Here is a 21,139-nt window from a genome sequence, read left to right as displayed (position 1 = left end):
CTACCCAGCTAATAAGTCTCAGGAGGAGGATTTGAGCCCAGGGCCACATGACTCCAAATCCTATGATCTTTCCACTTCACCATTATCACCTCTCCAAGATGAGTCTCTGAGTCTGATTCAGAGAGCCATGGTGGGGCTGGGGAGGTTGGCTGGGGGAAGCTGAGAGCCATGTTCCTCAGGTCCCTCAGCTAATTTTGCCTGTAGGGCTCTGGGTTCCTACCTGGGGAAGAAAGGACAAGCCAATGGTCTCAGCCTAAGGACACCGTGGTAGAGAATATCTCAGCCTGTTCCTGGGAAAGCTGGTGCCCAGCTAACCACGCTCACTAAGGCTGTATTTCTCCTTCCCCAGGTTCCTACCTGCCTTCCAGCTACTCGTTTTCCCCATACGGCAGCAAGGTCTCAGGGGGCGAGGATGCCGACAAGGCACGAGCCAGCCCCAGTGTCAGCTGTAAGTCCAGCTCGGAGTCCAAAGCCCTGGACATCTTGCAGCAGCATGCCAGTCACTACAAGAGCAAGTCTCCCACGGTAAGGACGTGCAGTGACACTGGCTGTTATCCACAGACCAGTAAGGCCACATCCAGGCTCTTAAAGAAGGTGGGCATGTTTGGGTCCTGACCGCAGTGCCGCTTGGGCTGGACACCTCCTGGGTTCTTAAGTGTTCTGCATTATTAGGAAGTCGTAATGTGGGCCCTGAGCATCTCACTCGTATGTGTGTGCCTGTCTCACTATAGTGCTTTTGTGTCTGCTCTCCTTTCCAGATAAGTGATAAAACTGCTCAGGAGAGAGATCGGGGAGCCTGTGGGGTGATTGGGGGTGCTGGCAGCTGTAGCAGCATCGGGGGAGCAGGCGGGGGTGAAAGGAGCGTAGACCGGCCTCGCACCTCTCCTTCCCAGCGCCTGATGTCCACACACCACCACCACCACCACCTGGGTTACTCGTTACTCCCGGCACAGTACAACTTACCCTATGCAGCAGGTAAGCCTTTGTCTATCTCCATCCCAGTAGCAAGGGACGCCAGGCAAGAACCCCCCCTTTTTTTTTTTTTAACTTCTTGTCTGTCCAGAGGGTCCCAAAGTGGTGCAAGTGGTTTGCACTCAGCTGCTAACCTAGAGGTTGGCAGTTCAAACCCACCCAGCAGTACTGCAGAAGAAAAGGCCTGGCAATCTGCTTCTGTTAAGATTACAGCCAAGAAAACTCTATGGGGCAGTTCTACTCTGTCACACACATGGTTGCCATGAGTCAGAATCGACTCACAACAAACAACAGTCTGCCCAGAGTCCTAACCCCTCGCAGGTAGTCATTAAAACATACAGCATTTATTTCCTCCCTTGGAGCTTGGTGACCCTTAAACTCCTCTAGAATATTGGTGTTGATATTCCAGAGAATAAGGAACAAGTGTTCCACAGCCAAAGAGAAACAAGCAGCTGAAGAATGGAGCCTTACTGTCTATCCCCAGCCACTGTATCTGGCCACACCCCAAAACTCAAGGGAGCTAGGAATTTAAGGAAAAATTCCTCCCAATACCCACCCACCCAGCTAGTAAAGGAAAAGCAGGTAATAGGAGGGCTCTGGGCACAGCACACTAATGCCTTTTCCTCCTCACTCAGGGCTTTCTTCTACGGCTATTGTTGCCAGCCAGCAAGGCTCCACTCCCTCACTCTACCCACCCCCCCGGAGGTGAGAATGGTAAGTAACTTTTGTTAATTTGGGGCAACACATAGAACAGGGATAGTTGCTGCTTGGATCACGGAATCCCTGTGGAGCCCAAGCCGGGGGGATGGCAGTGTGGAAATGGTGGAACCCTGGCCAGGCCTCTTGTACGAGATCGCCAACGAAGCCATGTGTGTCTGCGAGGACCTGTGAAGCACAGATGTCCCCTAGGGACATGTACAGCCTGCCCTGCGGCTTCCTTTCTTGGAGCGCCACCTTGTGGTTTGTAATACCAGCAGGCTGAGTGCCTGGTTATCTGTCCACATTTCCCTTGCAGAACAAACACCAAGTGCCCGGATAAAGTCAGCTTCACGGGCCCGGACGGCTCGGCCAAGGAGGCGCTGGAGGTGCCATTTAGACATGAGTTAAATGGTGTTGATCATCCTGTTGGCCGTTCCCACCATGGCTGAAGGCAGACCCTTGGCTCTCTCGCCTCCACCAGACCCCCGGACCCCTGCCCCTCCCTCTTCCTCAGGAGCTGGAGAGCTGCTATTTAGCAAAAATATTTATTCTCTCGGCCACAGTTGTGACTGTTGTGGCCTCTGCGGAGTTGAAGGCATGGGGAGCAACCAGGGGAACATGGCTCCGCCCAGAGAAGTCATTGCTCTGTTCCCCAAGTCCTTGGTCAGCTGCTGGAGCAGTACCAGCCCCCCAGGGAGGGACCCCTAAGCACTGGGTAAGGTCTGAAGACAGCACAGCAGCCATCCCCCTCACCGTCATTCCCACCACCACCAGATCCTGCATCTCCCCAGCGGTTTGGGCCCTGGGAACTGGCAGCACATGGAGGAATTAGAATCTCAGGAAAGAAATTGGGGGCTGTTTTTTTATGTAATTCTGAAAACAGGGTCTTCAAACATGAAGACTTCTCCCATTCAATGAGCACACATAAATGCTCAGAGCCCAGCCTGGGAAGGAAGACCCAAAGCATTTGCCCCACCAGGGCCTTGAGCTACCTGTCAGGCAGAGGGCAGGGGTCCCAACACCAACACAGGACTCCCCAGGGATACTGGGAGTGAGCTGGAGCTGGACATGAATGGAGCCTGTGAAATAGAACCTGCATCCCCACTGAGCCCTACTGCTTTTCCCCCATCTCCTTGCCCTTTTCTCTCTCCCCTCCTGACCCCTTGGTGCCTTTCCCAGGGGGTCCCCACACTGATCTTTTCTACTGCCCGGCTCTGAAGACTCAGACAGATAAAATGGTATCCCCCCCAGCACTGGGAGCTTTGGTGTCTGCCAGGTCACCTTAGGGTAAGGCCCAGGGGGCAAGGCCCTGGGAACACCCAGCAGTTCTTAAGAGATATTCTATCCATTCAGCCACCTGAGTATCCTACTCATTTAGGGCCGCAAGTATATACAGCCCAAGTTCCTCTGTGTGCAAGTACATGATTTTATACAGCTCAATCTGACCTCCGTGTGTGCCAATATAAGCTGTGTTTCTATGTAACACACGTGTTTCTGTCTTAGGGGCCACACTGGCCATGGGAGGCTATGTTTCTTAGATCCTGGGATAACACATCTAAGCCATTACTCCTCAGAGCCACAGAGCATACTCAGCATAGCTGTGCTTTGAAGCTGCAGGCGTTTCTCTGTTGTCCCTAAAACTGCAGTCTCCCGGTCCAAGATTTGTGCTGTTTTTGCTTAGAAAGTGACAGTGATTTGGTAGCTTTGTTGGAGTCACTTCCTCCTCAAGGGGTGAGGCGCCTTTGCTCTTCCTTTGCTTTTGAGGTATCATCCCTTTGTTCTCTCCCACTCCTGTCTTTCCTAGGCCTTCTGAATTGAGAGAGAAAGACTGATGGCAACCTAGGCTAAAGAAGGGTGTTTGTGACCAGAGTGCCAAAAGTGGCAAGGGCAGGGACTTGGCTCTGACTTGGTTGGAGAAGAGGGAGACGGAGGACAGAAAGCACAATGCCCAGCAGAGGCTGGTTTCCAAGAAGCCTGGAGCCCTAGACGTAGATAGGCTTGAGGTCATCTGCCCAAGAGGACCCACCTCTGACCTACAGACATTTCCTCTAGGCTTCATGTCCTTGTTTTTGTTCGAGTTGGATTGAACCTTCCCTCCCCGCAAAGAAACTCCAATGTTTTAGACTTCTCGGCAGCCCCAAGCAGCCTCCCTCTCGCCCATCATTCCTTCTGCTTCCTGCCGCCCCATCGGGCGGTGCTCGGAGCAGTGACTTCCTTTTATCCATGAAAGTAGCTGGTGTGGGCATCTTCACCCCACCTAACCTGAGTCACTGCCTCCAAGGTGACTCTGAATTTCAGCGTGATGATGCCCTCGTAGGCTCCTGTGGGGTAGACCAAGGGCCCACCTCTGTTCCTATTTGTTTTAAATATTGTTGTGTGTTTTGTATCTGTGGCCCTGGCCTACAGCGTGCTCTGTACATACTGTAAAGAAACTGTTTGGAGTAATTTTCTTTCCCATTGGGCAGGTGTGGCCCTACTCTCCCGCCCTTTCCACTTCATTCTTAACAGAGAGGGGCAAGCCTCTATATTAGCAGGGCAGTCTTGGGTTCTGCAGAAGGGAACAGCTTTTTCTTTTTCTCCTTAAAAACCATTTGGCTCTTTGATCCTTATATTCCCTTATACCTTGAAGAGTAGGAGCTGCTCAGAAGAGCAGGTGAAAGCAATAGCAGCAGGATGGCACTGCCTTTTCCTGGTCCCTGATCCTTACCAGGTCCGGTCTTCCCTCCCTCAAAGTACACAAAGCAGCAGCCGCAGCAGCTATAGAGGAAATGCAGATCCTTGACAAGTATTGAGTAGAGGTTTGCTGTCTGCCTCCAGCCTCCCTACTTGGGGAGGAGGAACACGGGGCCGGGGGTACGTGTGCACCCATGGTCTGGCCAGAGGGATGCAGCAGGAACCCCCTTCCCACCCCAGGAGCAAGGGCTGGAGGAGTTTGCTGCTAAGAGCCCAGACCACCAGACCAAGGTTCTCTCTGAGCCACCCCACCTAGGCCTTCGTGGACATTGCTCACTGGGGTTCCCCTAGGGGAGAAGAGAAAGAGCCTCATCCCCAGGTAGGGTAGCTAAGACTTGGAGGAGATCTGTTCTTTAAGATTCACATCTACTTCCTCCTCTTCAGGGTATGCCAGCTCCCCTCCTTCCCTGCCTTGTACACATATGATGTTTCCTCCTCTTACCCCACCCTCCCCATACCTCCCAAGGTCAAAGGACCACATACAGAAGGGTAAGAGGGCACCCTGTGAAATGAAATGGTGATTCTTGGATCTCTTCTCTCCAGGCTCCAAGGTGGAGGTGGGAGGACTGGCTTAGGGAGTTAAGGCTGCAGAAGGGCTAGAGAGTTATTGCATATGGGCTTTGAGGCCACCCATGTCACTTATATCCCATAGACCCTATTCTCCATCCCAGTGTCTACTCTAATGCCCCCAAGATTCAACTGGGCAGCTAGTTGGCCCCATAATGCTGGGCCTTAGTCATTGGCTTTATTACTAGGACATCCCAGGAAGCTTTCCAGTGATCCCCTGCCATGGGCCCCTCCCAGGATCGAGCCCCTCCTGCCCCAGCCCACCCGCTTGCCTTGGTGCTCAGCCCCCCATTGGGAGCAGGTTGGGGCAAGCTGGAGGCCCGGGCTGGAGGGGCAGTTTTGATGTTCATAGTTTTCGTTTCATTGGCGTTGCTCTGTTGGATTTAATTTCAGTCTTCCTGATTCTTCCCTTCTGTAAAGTGTACATTACCAAGTTCCTTGTTTTTTTATATATATATATAAATATATATATATACAAACTGTACTCTTTTTGCCTTTGTACATTCAGGCAAGAAGAGAAAATAAATCTTTTTAAGAGACAATCACCAATCTGTGAGGGCTGCTGGTTATTTCTCCTGGAGTTTGCTGCTGAGCTGCCTCCCCTTCCCCAACTTCTCCCTACCCCCTAGGCTTTCGTGATCTTCCTGGTCTGCTCCGTGTGCATCCTCAGCTTCCCCTTTCCTGGCTGATGGCAAGCTGTTTGAACCCAGTGTCCAGACTCCCTGCCCCACAGCCCTTTCCTGCCCAGCACTGTGCTGGCTTGTCCACTCCTCTTGTCACCCTTAAATCCCATTCACCGAAGTGGCTTTGGACCCCTGGGTACTCCAGGACACAGGTCTTGGAGTCCCTGGCTTTGGACACTCACCTGTGAAACTATGCAGCTGGGAGCTCTCTGCCTAAGAGTTTGCACTATTTAAACTTGCCTGGGAGTCAGGATGGAGGGTTTTTAGGAGTGAGAAACGAGAAACTGTCTCCCAGCTCTCCCCCCAGATTCCAGCCTCCAGAGCGCTCTGATCCCACAGACAGAGCATCATTCCTGGCTGACGGACTCCTACGACTACCCACCAGAACAAGGGCTATGGGTGTTGGGGTCAAGAGCGTTTGGCCAGCATTTCAAAGGGTGGTAACATGCTGAAACAACCCAACCAAACCATTGTTCCGCCTCTCTCCTTTTCCTCTCCTTTTCTCTTCCCCCTTTTTCCCTATTTCCTTTTCTTAATTGGCTTTGGAATTGAAGTATATTTTTAAATTATTTGTTGTATTTATTGAATAAAGTTTTTAATGTCCCTGTTCTTAAATTTAGACGTAGTTTGGCTTTCACATATCTCCCTTTATCCTGCATCACAATCCCAACAAATACCGCACCTTCTAAGTTGCTTTTTTTTGTCGTTGTTGGATTGGTTTGTAGCCTTTCAGAGCCGTATTTCTCTCCTATCAGTGGTCTTCAGTAAGAAAAGTTTTCCTTTTTAAAAGGGAAATCTAGCCTGAGTGCCTAGGTTTTTCCAGTTCAGCCCTTTTAACTCTAGCTGTAGGAGTCCCTGGGTGGTACAGTTGAGCTTGGCTGCTGAGAGGTTGGAGGTGCCTCAGAAGAAAGGCCTGGCTATCTACAGCTGAAAAAAATCAGCCACTGAAAACCCTGTGGAGCACAGTTCTACCCTGACACACACGGGGTCGCCGTATTCCACAGTAACTGGTTTTAGCTCTGGCTGTACTAAAGAGGAGCCACCAGCAGATGGCAGTGGAATCTCAGGTGTGTTTCCTATCCATTCAGTTCTGGAGAAAAGGACTGAGTTTTGTCTTGTTCCTTTATCTCTGAATTGTAGATTCCTTGGGTTTGAGGTTAACACCTGAACCCTAAGCTGCCTACATATAGAAATCGGCCCCTCTCTGCACTCAAGATCTCACTGTAGTAACTGTTTTCAGTCACTGCCTTTAGGCCGCTTATTGGGATTAGCTTCTCATTGGTAGACATCTTCAAGCCCTTCTGATTTCAACTGACTTTCTCTAGGCCCAGACCTGCTCTAATACTTCAGGGAGTTTTTTGCACTCACTTCTTTTAATGAATACCAGGTGGAGTCCCAGGTTAATAATGGCTTAGCCCAGAGCAGAAACACAAGCAAGTGCCAAGAATAATATGAAAATGAGCCAAAGACCCTTGGAAAAACTAAAGACAGCCACAGCACAACAGCAGACAGCTAGCTCCAGAGCTGAAGGAGGTGGGAGAACATGCCCAGCACTTCACTTGGAAAAAAGGAAGCAATAAGGAAAAATGCTAATAAGCCCTTGAGAAATTAAAAAAGAAGAGAATGTAGGTGAAGGGGATGCGAGCCCCTACAGGGCCACTAAGAGCTTTCTTGTCAGGCTGGTGGGTCCATGCCTTAGGGCCCTGGGCTCCAAAAGGAGAGAAGTATCTTCCCAGGGAAGGTGTGTGCTACCTCTGAAGACTTCCAGGAATGGGAATGTTAGCAAGCTCCATGCAAAAGCCAGAATTGTTTCAGGGCCCAGCCTTCTATAAAAAAGGAAGACCTAAGAAGAGCGTGGAGCCTGGGCCTAGCTTCTCTCCTGGATGAAGCTGATATGTGCACACCTATCTCCAGGGGCTCTGGCCTATGGCCCAGACTCCTAGCAACCCCACATTTCATAGTTTAACATGGCTCCAGAGACTTAACCTGGCCCGCTGCACTGTGGCTTTCTTCCACATCCCCACTAGGTTAGGCTCTAGACTGAAAAGGCAGTCATGGTAGGAAGGTGATCCTGGCACAGGAATAAAGAACAGACCAACCACAACTTTAAATCAGTTTATTGACACAGTAACACAACACACTTGCCTCCCTGGCACCCCCACCCCCTCACCCAAACTAGATCTCTCCCCCTTCGTTCCCCCTTAGAACAAGCTGTTCAGTTAAAAGAGAAAAAGGCAGGCCATTTCTACACCCCCAGTCTCACCCCTAGGTCCTATAGAGCAGGGTCACAGGCACTACTCAGAACCTGTTAGAGAGGGAGAGGAGACAGTTACCACTGTACTCAGCCAGCCAGAGGCATCCAGTCCCTAAGAATAGATTTCCCCCCACAACTCCCAGGCCCTGAGTTGCTATTTCTCCTCTCTGCTCTTGGTGGCCCTAGGAAGACAACCTTAGGGCCTGAGCCTGCAGCTAGGAGCAAGGACTCCTAGCAATGATTGGAGAATTAGAATTTGGCTACTGGTTTTTTAAGGCCCAGGCACCCCCAAAAAGCCCTGGTGGTAAGAGTAAACTTCAATGCCCCTATTTAAAATGCATTGGTAACATTAAACAGATGAAGCCATCTTAACCAAGTGCCAGAATAACACCAAGCTGTAAAGAAGGAGGGGTCAGACCTGCTTACTAGGCCAGACACAAATGCACAAAGAGAAGCCCAGGTGGAGTGTCAGAGAACTGAAGGGCACTGCCCAGGGGCTGGAAAGCCTATCCCCAGGAGCCCCTGGGGTAACAGAAGCAAGGAAAGAAAAATACACAAATCTTAAAAACCTAAAAAGAAAGCCCAACAGCAGGGGCACCTGAGCCTGGCAGTGCTGCCCAACAGCCCTCCAGGCCTTGCCCCTGGGCCTAGACGGTGCCCCCTCTAGGCAGTGTCCTCCCCTAGACTAGATAGATAACGTCACACAGCGCAGTTTAAAAAGCTTCTAATGCCAGTTCATAAACATCTTCATTTACTATTGGTGATTACATGTGAATAATATGTTTATACTGTTCTTTATGGAAAACAATTTCAACGAGTCAACTCCGAGAACACAATAGGCAACCCTCACCCTGAGCCCCTCAGCGTCCTTCCCTAGACAGCAAGGAGCCCCCTCCTCAGTCCCAGGGCTGCCTGACCTTCCCCTCTTCCCCCGTGTGGCTCTTGGGCAGAGCATCCTCCGTGACCATTAGTCCTCATCGGACAAGTTCTGGTCCAGGGGGTAAACCATGAACATCACATCTGGCCGAGAGGGGACACAGGGATGGCCTGGACGCACAATCTCAAAGCCCAAGAAGCTGAAGGTCTTCAGGAGTGCAGCTGCAGAAGACAGAGTGGAAAAAGAATTCTGATGAACACAAGGGTAGGCTCACATCAAGGGAAAATCCAAAACGAAGATGGAATAGATAAGCCTCTAACCCTTCGGGCAACCCCTGTTATGACTTCTCAGGGTTTGTAAGGCAGATTCAGAGCACCCCCTTGCTGTGCAAGAGCCCCCTTTTCTCCTCCCTAGGCCCCACTGTCTGGGCAGTAGGTCTCAGGCTGCTTTGACTCCTCACCTCTGTCTTCCCGGCCCTTCCTGAAGCAGATGAAGACGTAGTTCACTTTCATCTTCTCTTCAGCAAACTCTAGTAGTGCTAACAATCTGCCAAGAGGCAAAGAAAACGACTCAGACCCCTCCTGCCTAGGCTTCCTTCCCACCCACCTTTCCCCCACCCCACCCCCCAAAAAAGGCTTTTTTTGATGCTTACAGCCAGTATTATAAATAGGGAGGTTCCAGGGAGAGGTTCTTATATAAGACCCTGGCAGCCCTGAGTTCAGCCATAACACCTGAGAAAGGTCACTGAATTAGCTCTTCTGAAAACGGGTTCTTCATGTAAAATTAATGCTAACTTAACTAGAAGAGTTCACAAGGCAAGGGTTTGGGGCCTAGAAAGAGAACCAGCTCTTTAGGGGTCCCCCAAGACTGCCAAGGTTTGATAATGATAAGCTGCCCCTGAGATGGATTCAGGGCCCTAACTGCCAGCCTACAAGGATTTTCTAAAGAAGCTGGGGCCCCTCAAGTTGACTCATTCCTCAGGGCAGTTTTCACACACCTGACTACCTGGAGGGCCTGGCCCAATCCACTGAAAGCCCACTCTGTATCCCTGAGCTTCCTGGACTTTGAACTGTGCCACTGTATGGTAGATCAAGGGGGATTTAGTGTCTGCTGCAAAGAATGAACCATGGACAATTAACTGGAAGAGATCTAGTTAATGTGATAATGATCTGTTTTAATTATAACCAGAGCAGGCCTGTTATACTGGCTTAAGGTAATGTGTTACAAAATGGTATCTGTTTGGGAAACCTACAGCTAGGGGAGAAGGCCCGGATGCCCCGGCATGTCTTACCCCCAGTAAGCACACACCACCCCTTCCCCACTTAATCCTTACCCTTCCCAGCACATGCTCCTTACCCTTCTTTGCTCCCATCAGCTAATAATCCATCTGGGATTTCTACAAACAGGCTCTGGCTGGACAGGACTGCATCCCAAGAGGAGACCTTCACCTCAGTGACCTCATACTGGAAGTGGATGATATGAGGTTGTCCATCATTCACAGGGAGGTCCTGGGTCACAGTAAGCTTCTCGTCCTGGGGAGAAAACAGGGCAGAGGACCAGGTCGCTACTGCCTCTGGCCACATCATATGCTCCCTAACTGAGGTGGTGCTGGGAATCCCCTGGACTCAATCAAAGGGTAGCATGGGATAGAAGCACCTGAAAATGTAGAGCTGCATGCTAGCTAAATGGAGCCATCGCTCATCGACACTGCAACCCAAAGCCAGAGTGATGGGAAGGGACTATTTATCAGGTGTCCGCTAGCTGCAAGTATTGTGCAAGGTGCTTTTCCATGTATTACCTCAGTCATCATGACAAGCACTTGAAGTAGGCATTAATATCCCCATTTGAATATGAGGTACTAAGGCCCAGAACAATTAGGTAACTGACCCAAGGCTCCTCAGCTAGTAAATGGCAGAGCTGATGTTCAAGTCCAGGTCTCTCTAACTCCAAAGTCCATGCTTTTTCTATTGCACCATGCTATTTCCCTCCCCCCTCTGAAAGGGAAACATAAAAAATGAATGAGGATGTGTGAGGGCTTGTCAGAGGCCAGGATCAAACCCAAGCCTGCTTGGGTGGACTGCAGGTCTGTGTTACCACACCTGGGCACAATCTCAAGAGACCAGAGCTCAGGTGCCCCGCTACCCTTCAGCCCCAGTCTTAGGGAGGAGCTAAACCAACTTCAGCCCCAATCACAGAAGATTAACAGCCTCAATCACAGAAGATTAAAAGACACCGAACAGCTGGCTGCTCCAGCCCAGACCGCTCTTGGGGGAAAAAAGGAGAGGTGTTGAAGCAGTTCCCAAGGTTTTCCTGTACAGGAAAACCTGTACTGCCAGGTAACAGGTGATCGAGATGCAAGGCCTCCTCCTCTTACCTCCCGTCTATACACTACCTCCCACCCCCAGCATCAGGCTGTAGGCAACACAAGTCAGAATGCCCAAGGGTCGAGGACATAGTGGAAAACGTTCCTGGCACTTCAAGGGAAACTGAGGAGCACCATCAAGAAAAGCTCTTGTGCCACTCCCACCCAGGACCCTAAAACTGCACTCCTTGAGTGCTGGCCACCAAGCTGAGGTTACAGCAGGTGTTCATGTGATGCTGACACCCTCCCCTAGCACTCTCCAGCATCACACACAGCCTCAGTCCAGAGTCCTTCCCAATCCCCCCACTGGCCCAGCCTAAGAATCCAAAGACCAACCAAACCCGCTGCCATCCAGTTGATTCCAACTCACAGCGACCCCACAGGGTTTCGAAGGTTGGAAATTCTTATGGAAGCAGACTGCCACATCTTTCTCCTGAGAAGCTGCTGGTGGGTTCAAACTGCCAACCTTCCAGTTAGCAGCTGAGCACTTAACCACTGTGCCAGCAGGGCTCCCCAAAGACTAAAGAACCAAAGAAAGTGACTACTGTCCTTGAGCTCAGTTGTGTCTGAGAAGGCTCTCCCCCAAGCCTCCCGCTCCCGGGCCTCCTTACCTTGTATATTAGAGCTGAGAGAGAAGGATCCCTGCTGCCCCCTCGCCCACCGGGGATCTTCGACAGTGGGTGAGGGGCATCAGGAGCACCACAGAGGCCCTGGAACAATGTGCCTGCAGCACTGGAGCTGGGGACAGTTACTCAAAGGCAAAATACTACTGCAAGAGACAAAGGGGGAGACAGTAAGCACCAAGACTTGAAGATTTAGTGCGACATCCCACCTCACCCCCTGCCCTCACTGTCCCTACACAAGTCTTCTAAGGCCACACCACTGCCCTAGTTTCTTCGGTTCAGCTTCCAGAATTACTTCTGCCCTCTGCAGAGGCACAGTGAGTCTAGGTGGACATTTCTTACCAGAGGAGCACCTGTCCAACAACTTAAACAAACCTCTGTGGTGCTGGGCAGGCCCTGGGAGGAACCAGATCCAGGCTAGCCAGCTAGACAAAGCCTGCCTGGGACGGCACCATATCCCCTACCTCTTCTTACCCCAGCAGCACCTCAGCACCTATGTGGCGGAGTCACAGCCTACACAACCACTTCAGGCTGGAGGGCAGAGGCATACAGGCTGGGTACCATCTCCCTGAGGACCTCCAAAGGCCACCTTCCCAATCATGGCCCATTCCCCCATCTGAGCAAAGAAACTGGAATAAGAAATCACTAACCCAAATCCCTCTAGGGCCAAGAACTGAATTAATGCAGGGATGTGGCCCCCAGAGCAAAGGCACACTCCAGTACATAGAAGTATTATGGCATATGAATTTGTCCCTAACGTGCCACCAGATGCTAGATTCCTTGCACTTCTTTGCCAGGATCTGACCTGGGCATGGGAGTTTGGTAATACCTATGTGGTCAGAATGGACAGCTCAGGGGGCTGGGAGGTCCTGGGAGGAGGAAGACATGCTGCGACCTGAGTAAGGAAGCCAATAATCAGATAACAGCTCCTAAAGGCACTGCCTGTCACCTCCGCTGCCTTCTGTGAACCGAGCTGAGTGGCTCCTTAGACTGAGATGCCACCAAGTGAGTAAATAAGCTCACTCCCCAGGCAAAGGGCAGGTGAAGCAGGGAAAGAGGCAAACTGTCTGTGTATGTACGCCATGACTCAGCAATAGGCCTGTCCCAGGACCGTAATACACCAGCCTCAGGGCAACTGCACTCAGCCATGGTGGGAGTATTTATACCACAAAAAATTAGCTAATGCTAGAAATCAGGGCTTTTTCCTGAAGGTCAGTCGTAAAATGGCATGAGGCATGGCTCTTCACACTGTCCTTTATGGCAGGGCATGCCAGATCTGGGCTCTTCACTTCTCCTCAGGGTGACAGTATGAACTCACACCTGACGTGGCAATGGTACAACCACCAAAGGGGCACCCCACTTAGTCCTTAGTACTGGCACCCCAAACTACCCCCTGCTGTAGCTCAGCTCCTAGGAGCTGTTCACTCAAGGATTTCAGCTAGGGACCTAAAAGTACACCTGGACATTTCTTTGGAAAATGGAGTTCCCAGAGAAGAGTACATGGGCCCGGAGCAGCATCAATATCTGGGGGTGATAACCACATGCTCACCCCCTGCCTCCTCCGGAAACCCTCAAGGTATCCTTATCCCTACCCCTGCCTTACTCCTGGTCTCACCAACAGCTGCTAACACAAGGGGCATGACAGAGGACTATGCTACTGACTCTTTCCAAAGACAGATTTATTTTGGCTAGTCATAATGGCTAGAGACACTGAGCCATTATGATTCCCCCTTCCACTGTGTGAAGGAACAGAAATAATAGTGCGTCTGGGCAGGGAGAAATAAGATGAGTTCCCCAACGAAGGCACGCACAAGCCCCACATGACGATCCCTTCCCATTCATCCCCTTGTGGCCACTTCTGGCCTGGCTTGAGGCTCCTGCGGGAGCACCAGGGAGACTGAGCCACAGGGAGAAAGTCAGCTCCCTTGTACTGGTCAGTGGAGCTCCCCAAGTGGGCAACCCCCTCTGGGGTTGACAGATGTTTCAAAGTCTCACATGCCAGGAGAGTTGCTTAGGTTCACACGACAAACGGATCGCCAAGGCCCTTGCAATTCCAGAACTCTGGTGCCAACCCACTTAACTTCAGGCTCCTACTTGTAGAAGAATTACTAGTCCAACCATCTCTAGATAGGAAAGCCCCACCTGACCCCTGCCCTGCATACGCAGCCACCAGCTTGATTCTGAGCAAATTTTTACTTGCAAACAGCAGAAGCAATGAGGCCAACCCTCTGAAAAGATCTGAATAAGGTGGGATTTTTATTTTAGACCCAGAATCAGTTTTCCTAGAAATAATCCCTGGGCCCTGCCCTGTGGTCCAGTAGTAATCCATGAGCTCTTGATATTTTCAGTTTCCTGATCTCTCGCCTCATCAAATAAATGCGAGAAGTCCGTATCGGGGTAACAAATCATGTAGTTCCCCACACAAGGATGCCAGAGACTTTCTTCCTCCCCCACAAAGTGTGCACCAGAAAGCAAGTGTATAAGTGTGTGTGAGTGAGGGTGGAGGGATATTTCAAGCCCCCAACCCTGGGATCCAATTCCAGTTCCCTAAGAGAAACAGCAGAGCCCTGGTGGCACTGTGGTTAAGAGCCTTAGCTGCTAACCAAAAGGTCGGCAGTTCAGATCTACCAGCAGCTCCTTAAAAACCCTATAGGGCAGTTCTACTCTGGCCTATAAGGTCACTCTGAGTTGGAATCGACTCCATGGCAATGGGTTTGGTTTGTTTTAAGAGAAATGGCTGGGGCTTAGGATAAGCTTAGTAGACAGTAGATCACAATCAATTATCTTCATCGTCCATCATAATGGATCTGATTTGTTACTTACTGTGAATGGTAAATTGCTTCTTTCAGAAAACCTGATTTTCATTTCTGAAGTGAGAAGGGAAGGGCAATGGGTAAGTACATGGTGATTAAAGAAATTAAAGGACATGAATTGTCCAGCAATGACCCTCTCTTCTCTTATCAGCTTTAGTGTTCAAAATGATATTGTGGCAAGATATGCCAACTCAGGCACAAGATAAAGCAGCTTCTAAACACAGGCCTTCCTGTCACAAGATCCAAACCAGTTTAGGGTTCAGACTCAGTTCAGTCCTGTTTCTAACTGGATCCAGTGCCTGGCTTTTTCCAGTCCTTCCTCACATCCTGCTCGCTCCACTGGGGAGCAGCCATGGTTTAATCACTACCACCACAAAGATGACTTAAGGTCAGTCCTGAGGCTGTACAGATCAGGCTGACCAAAGAGAATCAAATGCACCTGACTGAACACAAACACCCAGCTAGGCTGGTCCTGCCTGGGGAGAAGAAAAAAAATACACCACACCGGAAATGAGGGTGTCAGATATCCAGCATCCAAGTCACTTAAGAAGAGAGATGGGAGATTAGAGCCAATCTGTTAGTGCCTTTTATTTTCTCAGTTGTTATCAGACTTGCCTTTGAAAACACTCTTAGGACACACATAAGCGTTTTAAGATATCACATCCTGGTGCCGTAATTTAAAGCATTCTGTGCAACTGTTGTTTGAAATGTCCTTAACCAAAAACCAAACCCGTTGCCATCGAGACAATTCTGACTCATAGTGACCCTATAGGACAGCAGAACTTCCCCATACGGTTCCCAAGGAGCACCTGGTAGATTCAAACTGTCAACCTTTTGGTTAGCATCCGTAGTTCTTAACCACTAGGTCACCAGGGCTAGCAGGTTATAATTTCATATACTGGCTACAGAGACACTTAAAATACATGCAACAGATGTATTCCTAGGGAATGTTGATGGCAAATCAAATCTTTATCATTCGAATCCTATTTAAAATCTCTAGGGTGCTTACTCCTTAAAGGAATTAACCTTAAATATCTTGATGAAGTAAAGCATCTCCCATTAAAGGAAGAATCACTTCTAGTTGACTTTGATGTCAGTTTAGATTTTTATATTTGGCTGGCTCACAGTAGGGTACAGCAGAATAGAGATTTAATATAAAAGTAATCCTGTGGCTAGCTTCCGTTCAGCTACAAATATTTGAATTCAAATTCTTCTTGATATGCTTTTGATCAAGTTTCACTTGAATCATGGCCTCCTTAGCTTGTTCAGGTCCAGACCCTTTCTCTCTGGTTTCCATTACCTGTCAGAAGAGGGTCAGATGGCCCTGGTATTACTGACCTTTTGCTAGCAAATCAAAACACATAAAAACCACATTCCTAGTACTCTTCATTCACTCTCCTCTTTCAGCCTCTTCTGACCCATTCATGTCTCCACCTGCCTCATAGAACCCTTTCTAGGGTGCCCTAGCCTCCCTCACACAGGCTGCTGTTACTCTGAGACTAGGGAATGTTTCTGGTGACTAATCCCTTCCCATGGGGGGACCAACCCAAGGCTGCCATTGCACTTAGCTGGAAAAAAAAAAATATGAAGAAAGGTGGCAGGTGATGGCTACCTTTGGTCTACTGTAACCATAGAGGCCAATTTCCATTTGCCAATCCCCCTTCCATATGAAAAAGGGGCCCTGGGCAGATGCCAGGCATAAGTCATTTCACTGGGGCTGTTCTGCATTCCAAAAGGAGTCTACTTGCTAAGCAAGATTATAAAGACAATGACATCACCACTCTGAATCACAGGTTGAAGCAAAACTGGATTTTGGCTGATTTTCTATAAGACACACACTCATGGTAACAGAATATCTGTGCCTCTGAGGTTTATCTTTTTCTTAAGAGAGATTTTATTACACAGCTGACACTAGTACCTCTTCCACCGAAGGTAAGCACAGTCACATGTAGGCTACCAAGGGTGGATGGGTAGCTAAGGGATCATGCTTTAAAATAAGACCTGAATTTTATATTTTCAGCACCTACATCTAGTTCGTATAGTAAGCTCATAACCCAGCTCCAGCCTTCCTTCTCAGGATAGAATTACTTCATTGTTTCTAGAGTATCAAAGACCTAGGGAATTTTCTTAAGACTCATTTTATACAAAGCATTTTATTCTGCTGCTGCTAACAGGAAACTATCATTTTGTTCACTTCAAGTAACAAAATTCTTGCTCACCTACTCAGCCATTTCTGGTCTATAGCTTTCAATTAGAGTTCATAGCCTTCCGAATCATGGCACCACCTTGAATCAACACTGCATACTGTTTCAAAAAGGGATGAATTACTCGTTTTTTTCTAGACACGCACATTTGTAACATCCCTCTACCCCACTTCTCAGGCCCCTTTTCGTATCTCTGAGCAACTCCAAGGCTAAATTCGGGTTTCTTGGCAGAGTGGGGAAATGCTATTAGTAGTCCTTTCTGAAGCATACCTCCAATTTGGGGGGATTCCTTACTGTACTAACTCTGTGGGGTGACCCTGAGGCACATCCTAGGAAAACTAGCTTGCCCTACCACCCCACACCCAACAAGCCATAGTGCCAATAAATAGGCAATAACCAAAACCAAATTCTTGGGGGAGAAACAGAAATTCCACTACCCAGAAAACCAATGAAGACACTCATAGTGCGCCTTGCCCGCCTCTCCAAAAAAAAAAAAAAAATACCTGTAGTACCAACTGCTTCTCCTCAAGGCCCATCAACACAAAGATTGATTTTAATATGGTTATCAAGCCAGGGCTAGCTCTTCTTCACATATGGTATGGCACATGGCACTAAGCCAGCCCTAGACAGAAACTGTCTCCTTGTACCCAAAAGTACAGGGAGAGAAAGGCTATGCAGCTTGATGCAACAATCATTTCCTTGGATTTAAACCTCATGTTCAAAAGTCATAATAAAACTGCTTGTACTTGTGTCTTCCCTCCCCCACCATCAGGAATTTGGACATTTTCAAGGTACCAATCAGAATGAAACTGTAAAGGAAGAGCTTGTTTTCAAAACACACTGCCTGCTCCCCTGCAACTATTTCTTCCAGGAAACCAAGTCTCTCCACCTCTTGAGTAGTTCACTGGAGCCAGGGAAACTGTAAATCCCATCCCCACCCAATGGGAAAGCTTAACTCCCAGCCAGCTCCCTTCTCTGTGGACACAAAACACTAAGAGCACTGACTGAGAAGAACATCCGGCTCTTATCAGAATCCCTAGTTAGGGCTCTACCAGGATTCCTTTTAGAAAGTCACGGGCAGGCCAGAGGAGGCTGGAAAACATGCTATGGAGACAGGATTGCCATAACTCAAAGAAACCAGACACCCTGCACACACCACCCCACCCCCAGGCCAAAGTGGAGGAGCCTGATCCAAGGCCTCGCTCCAGCCAAGCCCTGGCAAGCCAGCTGGCTCCTCCCTCCACCTGCGTTTCATACAGCCAAGCCCCTCAAATTACCAACACACTGAGCAAGGGCCCTGGAGACAGGCAAGCCTGTTTTGCCACTTAGAAAGCTGGAAGGAATTTTCAAGTTAAGCTAACCTAACTGCCTCTTTTTACCTGTAAGCACTCTAGCTAAACCAGAACTAGAACACAGGTCTCTCAACTTCAGTCTGTGTTGGTCCCAAGTGCTCAACTCCCCCAGGGCTCAGCCTGCAAAGGACGGGGCATCTAGACCAGCTGGGGGACTCCAGAGAGTGCCTGCTGAGACCACGCCACCTTCCAACCCCTAATATGGAGAAACCCAAACATAAGACCAGAAAAAAAAAATCCATCTCACACACCCCTTCGGTGGGTTGTTCTGTAGGTTCCTCTGCTTCCCTCTGCCCCGGTACTTCATCCTGCCCTCTCTCACACCTGCCATCTATCCTCCGCACACACAACCTTCTTTACCACAAGTAACACCTTTTGTACCCAGCACCACCACCAAGCATATATTCACCTCCGCCTCCTTAGCTCCAAAGGGGCTGGGTTAGAGAAAATGGAATAAAAGAGAGAAAGGAATGCAAAGGGGGATGGACATGGAGAGTCTCAGGGAAGGAAAATATGACAACAGAATGGGATTGTGGGTAAACAGCTTGGGAGGCGGGGATAATGGGTCAAATAGGACCAGAACAAACCAGGAAATGGGGAGTTTATTTTCTTTCTGCATGTAGGAAAGAAATGAAGGGGGGGAGGTGTAATACAGTCTGAGAATTGAGGGAAGAAGAAGGCTAATGGCTGAGAACTGATTGACTCCAGGTAAAATTCAGAGGTTGTTGTGGGTACCCTGAGTAGTTCTGAATAGTATCTGAGAAAGACTGAGAAATTCCTGAAGGAGCTAAGGCCCTTGTCAATGGAGAAAGACAACTCTAAAGGAATATGATGGGAAGGGCTGAGGCCCTTATGGGGGTGGGAAGAGGCAGTGTTTCTTAACCCTAGATGCACAGGCTCCACCCAGGCCAATTAGACCAGACTCTTTGAAGGTGGGATCGAGGTGACTGATCTTTCAAATGTGCAGCCAAGGTTGAAAAACACAAGCAAACCTGGAGAGTATTAAAGGATGGTGCTGCTGAAGGGATAGAAAACAGAAAGTTGAAGGCCGTTTTAGTGAGAAGGAAACCCAAATTTGAGAAGAACCATGAGGGGCAGCTTGAGCCCCAGATGAAGAAAAGCAATAAGGAACAAGGAAGGCCATGTTTGTAAAGGGATCTAAAGTCTAGTTTTGGACAGACCATGGTACAATTTAAGGAGGATTTGCAGGGAATGGATCTGCTTGCCAAACAATGAGGCCCAAGTGAGGGACTGAGGCCATAAGGCCAACTCTGGGGACAAAGGGTCTGGTGCAGGGAACCAATGAGGTTCAGACTCATTTTGGAGAGGACAGCAACAGGTCTAGGGAAAAAGTGAGGAAGGGAATTGGGCCCAAATTTTAAGTGGAAGCCATCCTGATGTATAAGGGGCAACTGGAATTAAAAACTGTGGAGAATCAGGGAATTATGGCACAGAGAAGCGTTTGGGGCAGAAATACGGGATACGTGTGAGGCAGAGATGGGTGAGAGGGGCTGCGCAGGCGAAAAGAGAGGAGAAGCACAGAGGAAAACCGGTGAGCTGTGCCTGGTCTGGGAAGAGGGAAGGACACAGGATGCAAGTTTAACCGCTGGTGCTCAGTTTCAGAAAGATGTGCAGCCTCTCTCTCCAGTTAATGGGGGAAAGCTAGGGTTAGGTTTTGAGGGAGGAAATTTGCAAAAGCCCAGTTTCCAGGTCTTGGGGCCAGATGGGAAGTCACTGGAGGTACAGGGAAAGGCGGCAGCCCTTAAAGGCCTTCACTGGAAGTAGGGTGGGCTGAGTCCTGTGGAGTCAATGATATAAAGATGGGGTTCTGTTAAGATGGGAGGAATCACGCCGTGTTTGATAAAGAGAAGGAATGAGGCTGGGAGAGAGGAAAAATGGGCCTAACTGGGAGAGGTGCTGAGAGGCGAGGGAAAGATGAAGCTGGAGTGAGGGACCAAGGGGAGGCCTGGCCATGCTGTAAAGGCCATTAGACCTGGGGGGCAGTGGGGGTAAAGGTTCCAGCTGAGAAGCTGAAGGATGGAGCCTGAATGGGGGGAGGGGCATTGATGAGAGCGCTCTGGTGACGGGGGCAGTTTAAATTAAGGAGGGGACTTAAAGAGGGAGAAAGATAGATTTGGGGAATGGGAAACAATTTGAGGAATCAGGATGAGCAAGAAAGCCCAGTTAGGCGGCGCTGAAGGGAAAAGGGGACCTGACTAGAAGGTTCGGTCCGGGTTTGTGGGGGCTTCGGGGAGCAGGCCCGGATGAGGGGGATGGGCCGGGCGAGAGGGAAGGGGCTAAAGGACGGAAGGAGGCCCAGCTGTGGGGCTGGGTCTCGGATTAGGGTGGCTGAAGTGGGGCCGGGCCCCGGTGGGGGGCGGATGGGGCCTTGTAGGGGGACCCGGCTGGGTGGTAGCGGAGGAGGCCCTCTGGAGACGAGGGGAGGACGAGGGTGAGAAGCCTGGGCCGGGCCGTTACCTGTCCTGGGTGTTTATCATCCTCGGCGGCTCTGCTCAGGGTGGGAGGAGGCGGCGCAGGGAGTGGGTAGGTGGATGAGTGGGTGGGTGTGGGGTCGCGCGCGCGGGGCCGATCGCTGCGGGGCAAGTCCCTGTCAGGCCGCGGGCCGAGAGCCCTCCTCCTGCCTCAGCGAGCGCCTGCCTCCAACTGACCCTCCCCGGCCGCCGCCGACGCCGCCGCAACCGCCCCGCCCCCGAGTGCTCATCTGCATAGCCCCACCCCAGCGCCGCGCGGTGTCCTGGGAAACTGGGGCCCACAACAAAGGGCAAAGCACCGCCCCACCTCCGCGCAGGCGCACCAGGGTCCGGTTGCGGTGGGGGAGGGGAGGGGGTAAACTCGGGCGAAGAGCGGACTTTGGGGGCTTCTACACCAGGGGCTCCTGTGGCAGTCGCTGTGGCCGTCGCCGTGCGATGCGACCGTCCCGAAGGATGCGTTGTAGTTCAGCGGGCGTTTTCTGAGGACTGACTCGACCGAGTAGTCTTC

At 50.2% G+C, this 21,139-nt stretch overlaps 2 protein-coding genes across 8 annotated transcripts in view; one reads left to right on the top strand and one right to left on the bottom strand.

The window, feature by feature from the left end:
* ZNF609 (zinc finger protein 609) overlaps positions 1-1,686 on the top strand; it is a 225,617-nt gene extending 223,931 nt beyond the window's left edge. For all 7 annotated transcript variants that reach the window (XM_064267405.1, XM_064267403.1, XM_064267404.1 and 4 more), the window contains 3 exons: positions 350-525; positions 759-975; positions 1,608-1,686. In XM_064267405.1, the coding sequence (XP_064123475.1) occupies positions 350-525; positions 759-975; positions 1,608-1,681 (467 nt within the window). In that variant the 3' untranslated portion in view covers positions 1,682-1,686. The remainder of the gene's footprint in view (positions 1-349; positions 526-758; positions 976-1,607) is intronic.
* Positions 1,687-7,756: 6,070 nt separating this feature from the next.
* On the bottom strand, positions 7,757-20,792 carry OAZ2 (ornithine decarboxylase antizyme 2). Its single transcript, XM_064267410.1, is given in 6 exon segments — positions 7,757-9,006; positions 9,246-9,331; positions 10,142-10,317; positions 11,759-11,839; positions 11,841-11,916; positions 20,618-20,792. Coding segments are annotated over 6 exon segments (570 nt in total). The 5' UTR covers positions 20,638-20,792; the 3' UTR covers positions 7,757-8,875.
* Between the last annotated feature and the right edge of the window lie 347 nt (positions 20,793-21,139).

Source organism: Loxodonta africana, chromosome 13, assembly GCF_030014295.1.
Source record: "Loxodonta africana isolate mLoxAfr1 chromosome 13, mLoxAfr1.hap2, whole genome shotgun sequence".
NCBI classification, from domain to species: domain Eukaryota; kingdom Metazoa; phylum Chordata; class Mammalia; order Proboscidea; family Elephantidae; genus Loxodonta; species Loxodonta africana.
Note: the sequence above shows the minus strand (reverse complement) of the source record. Positions and strands in the feature narration are given on the sequence as shown.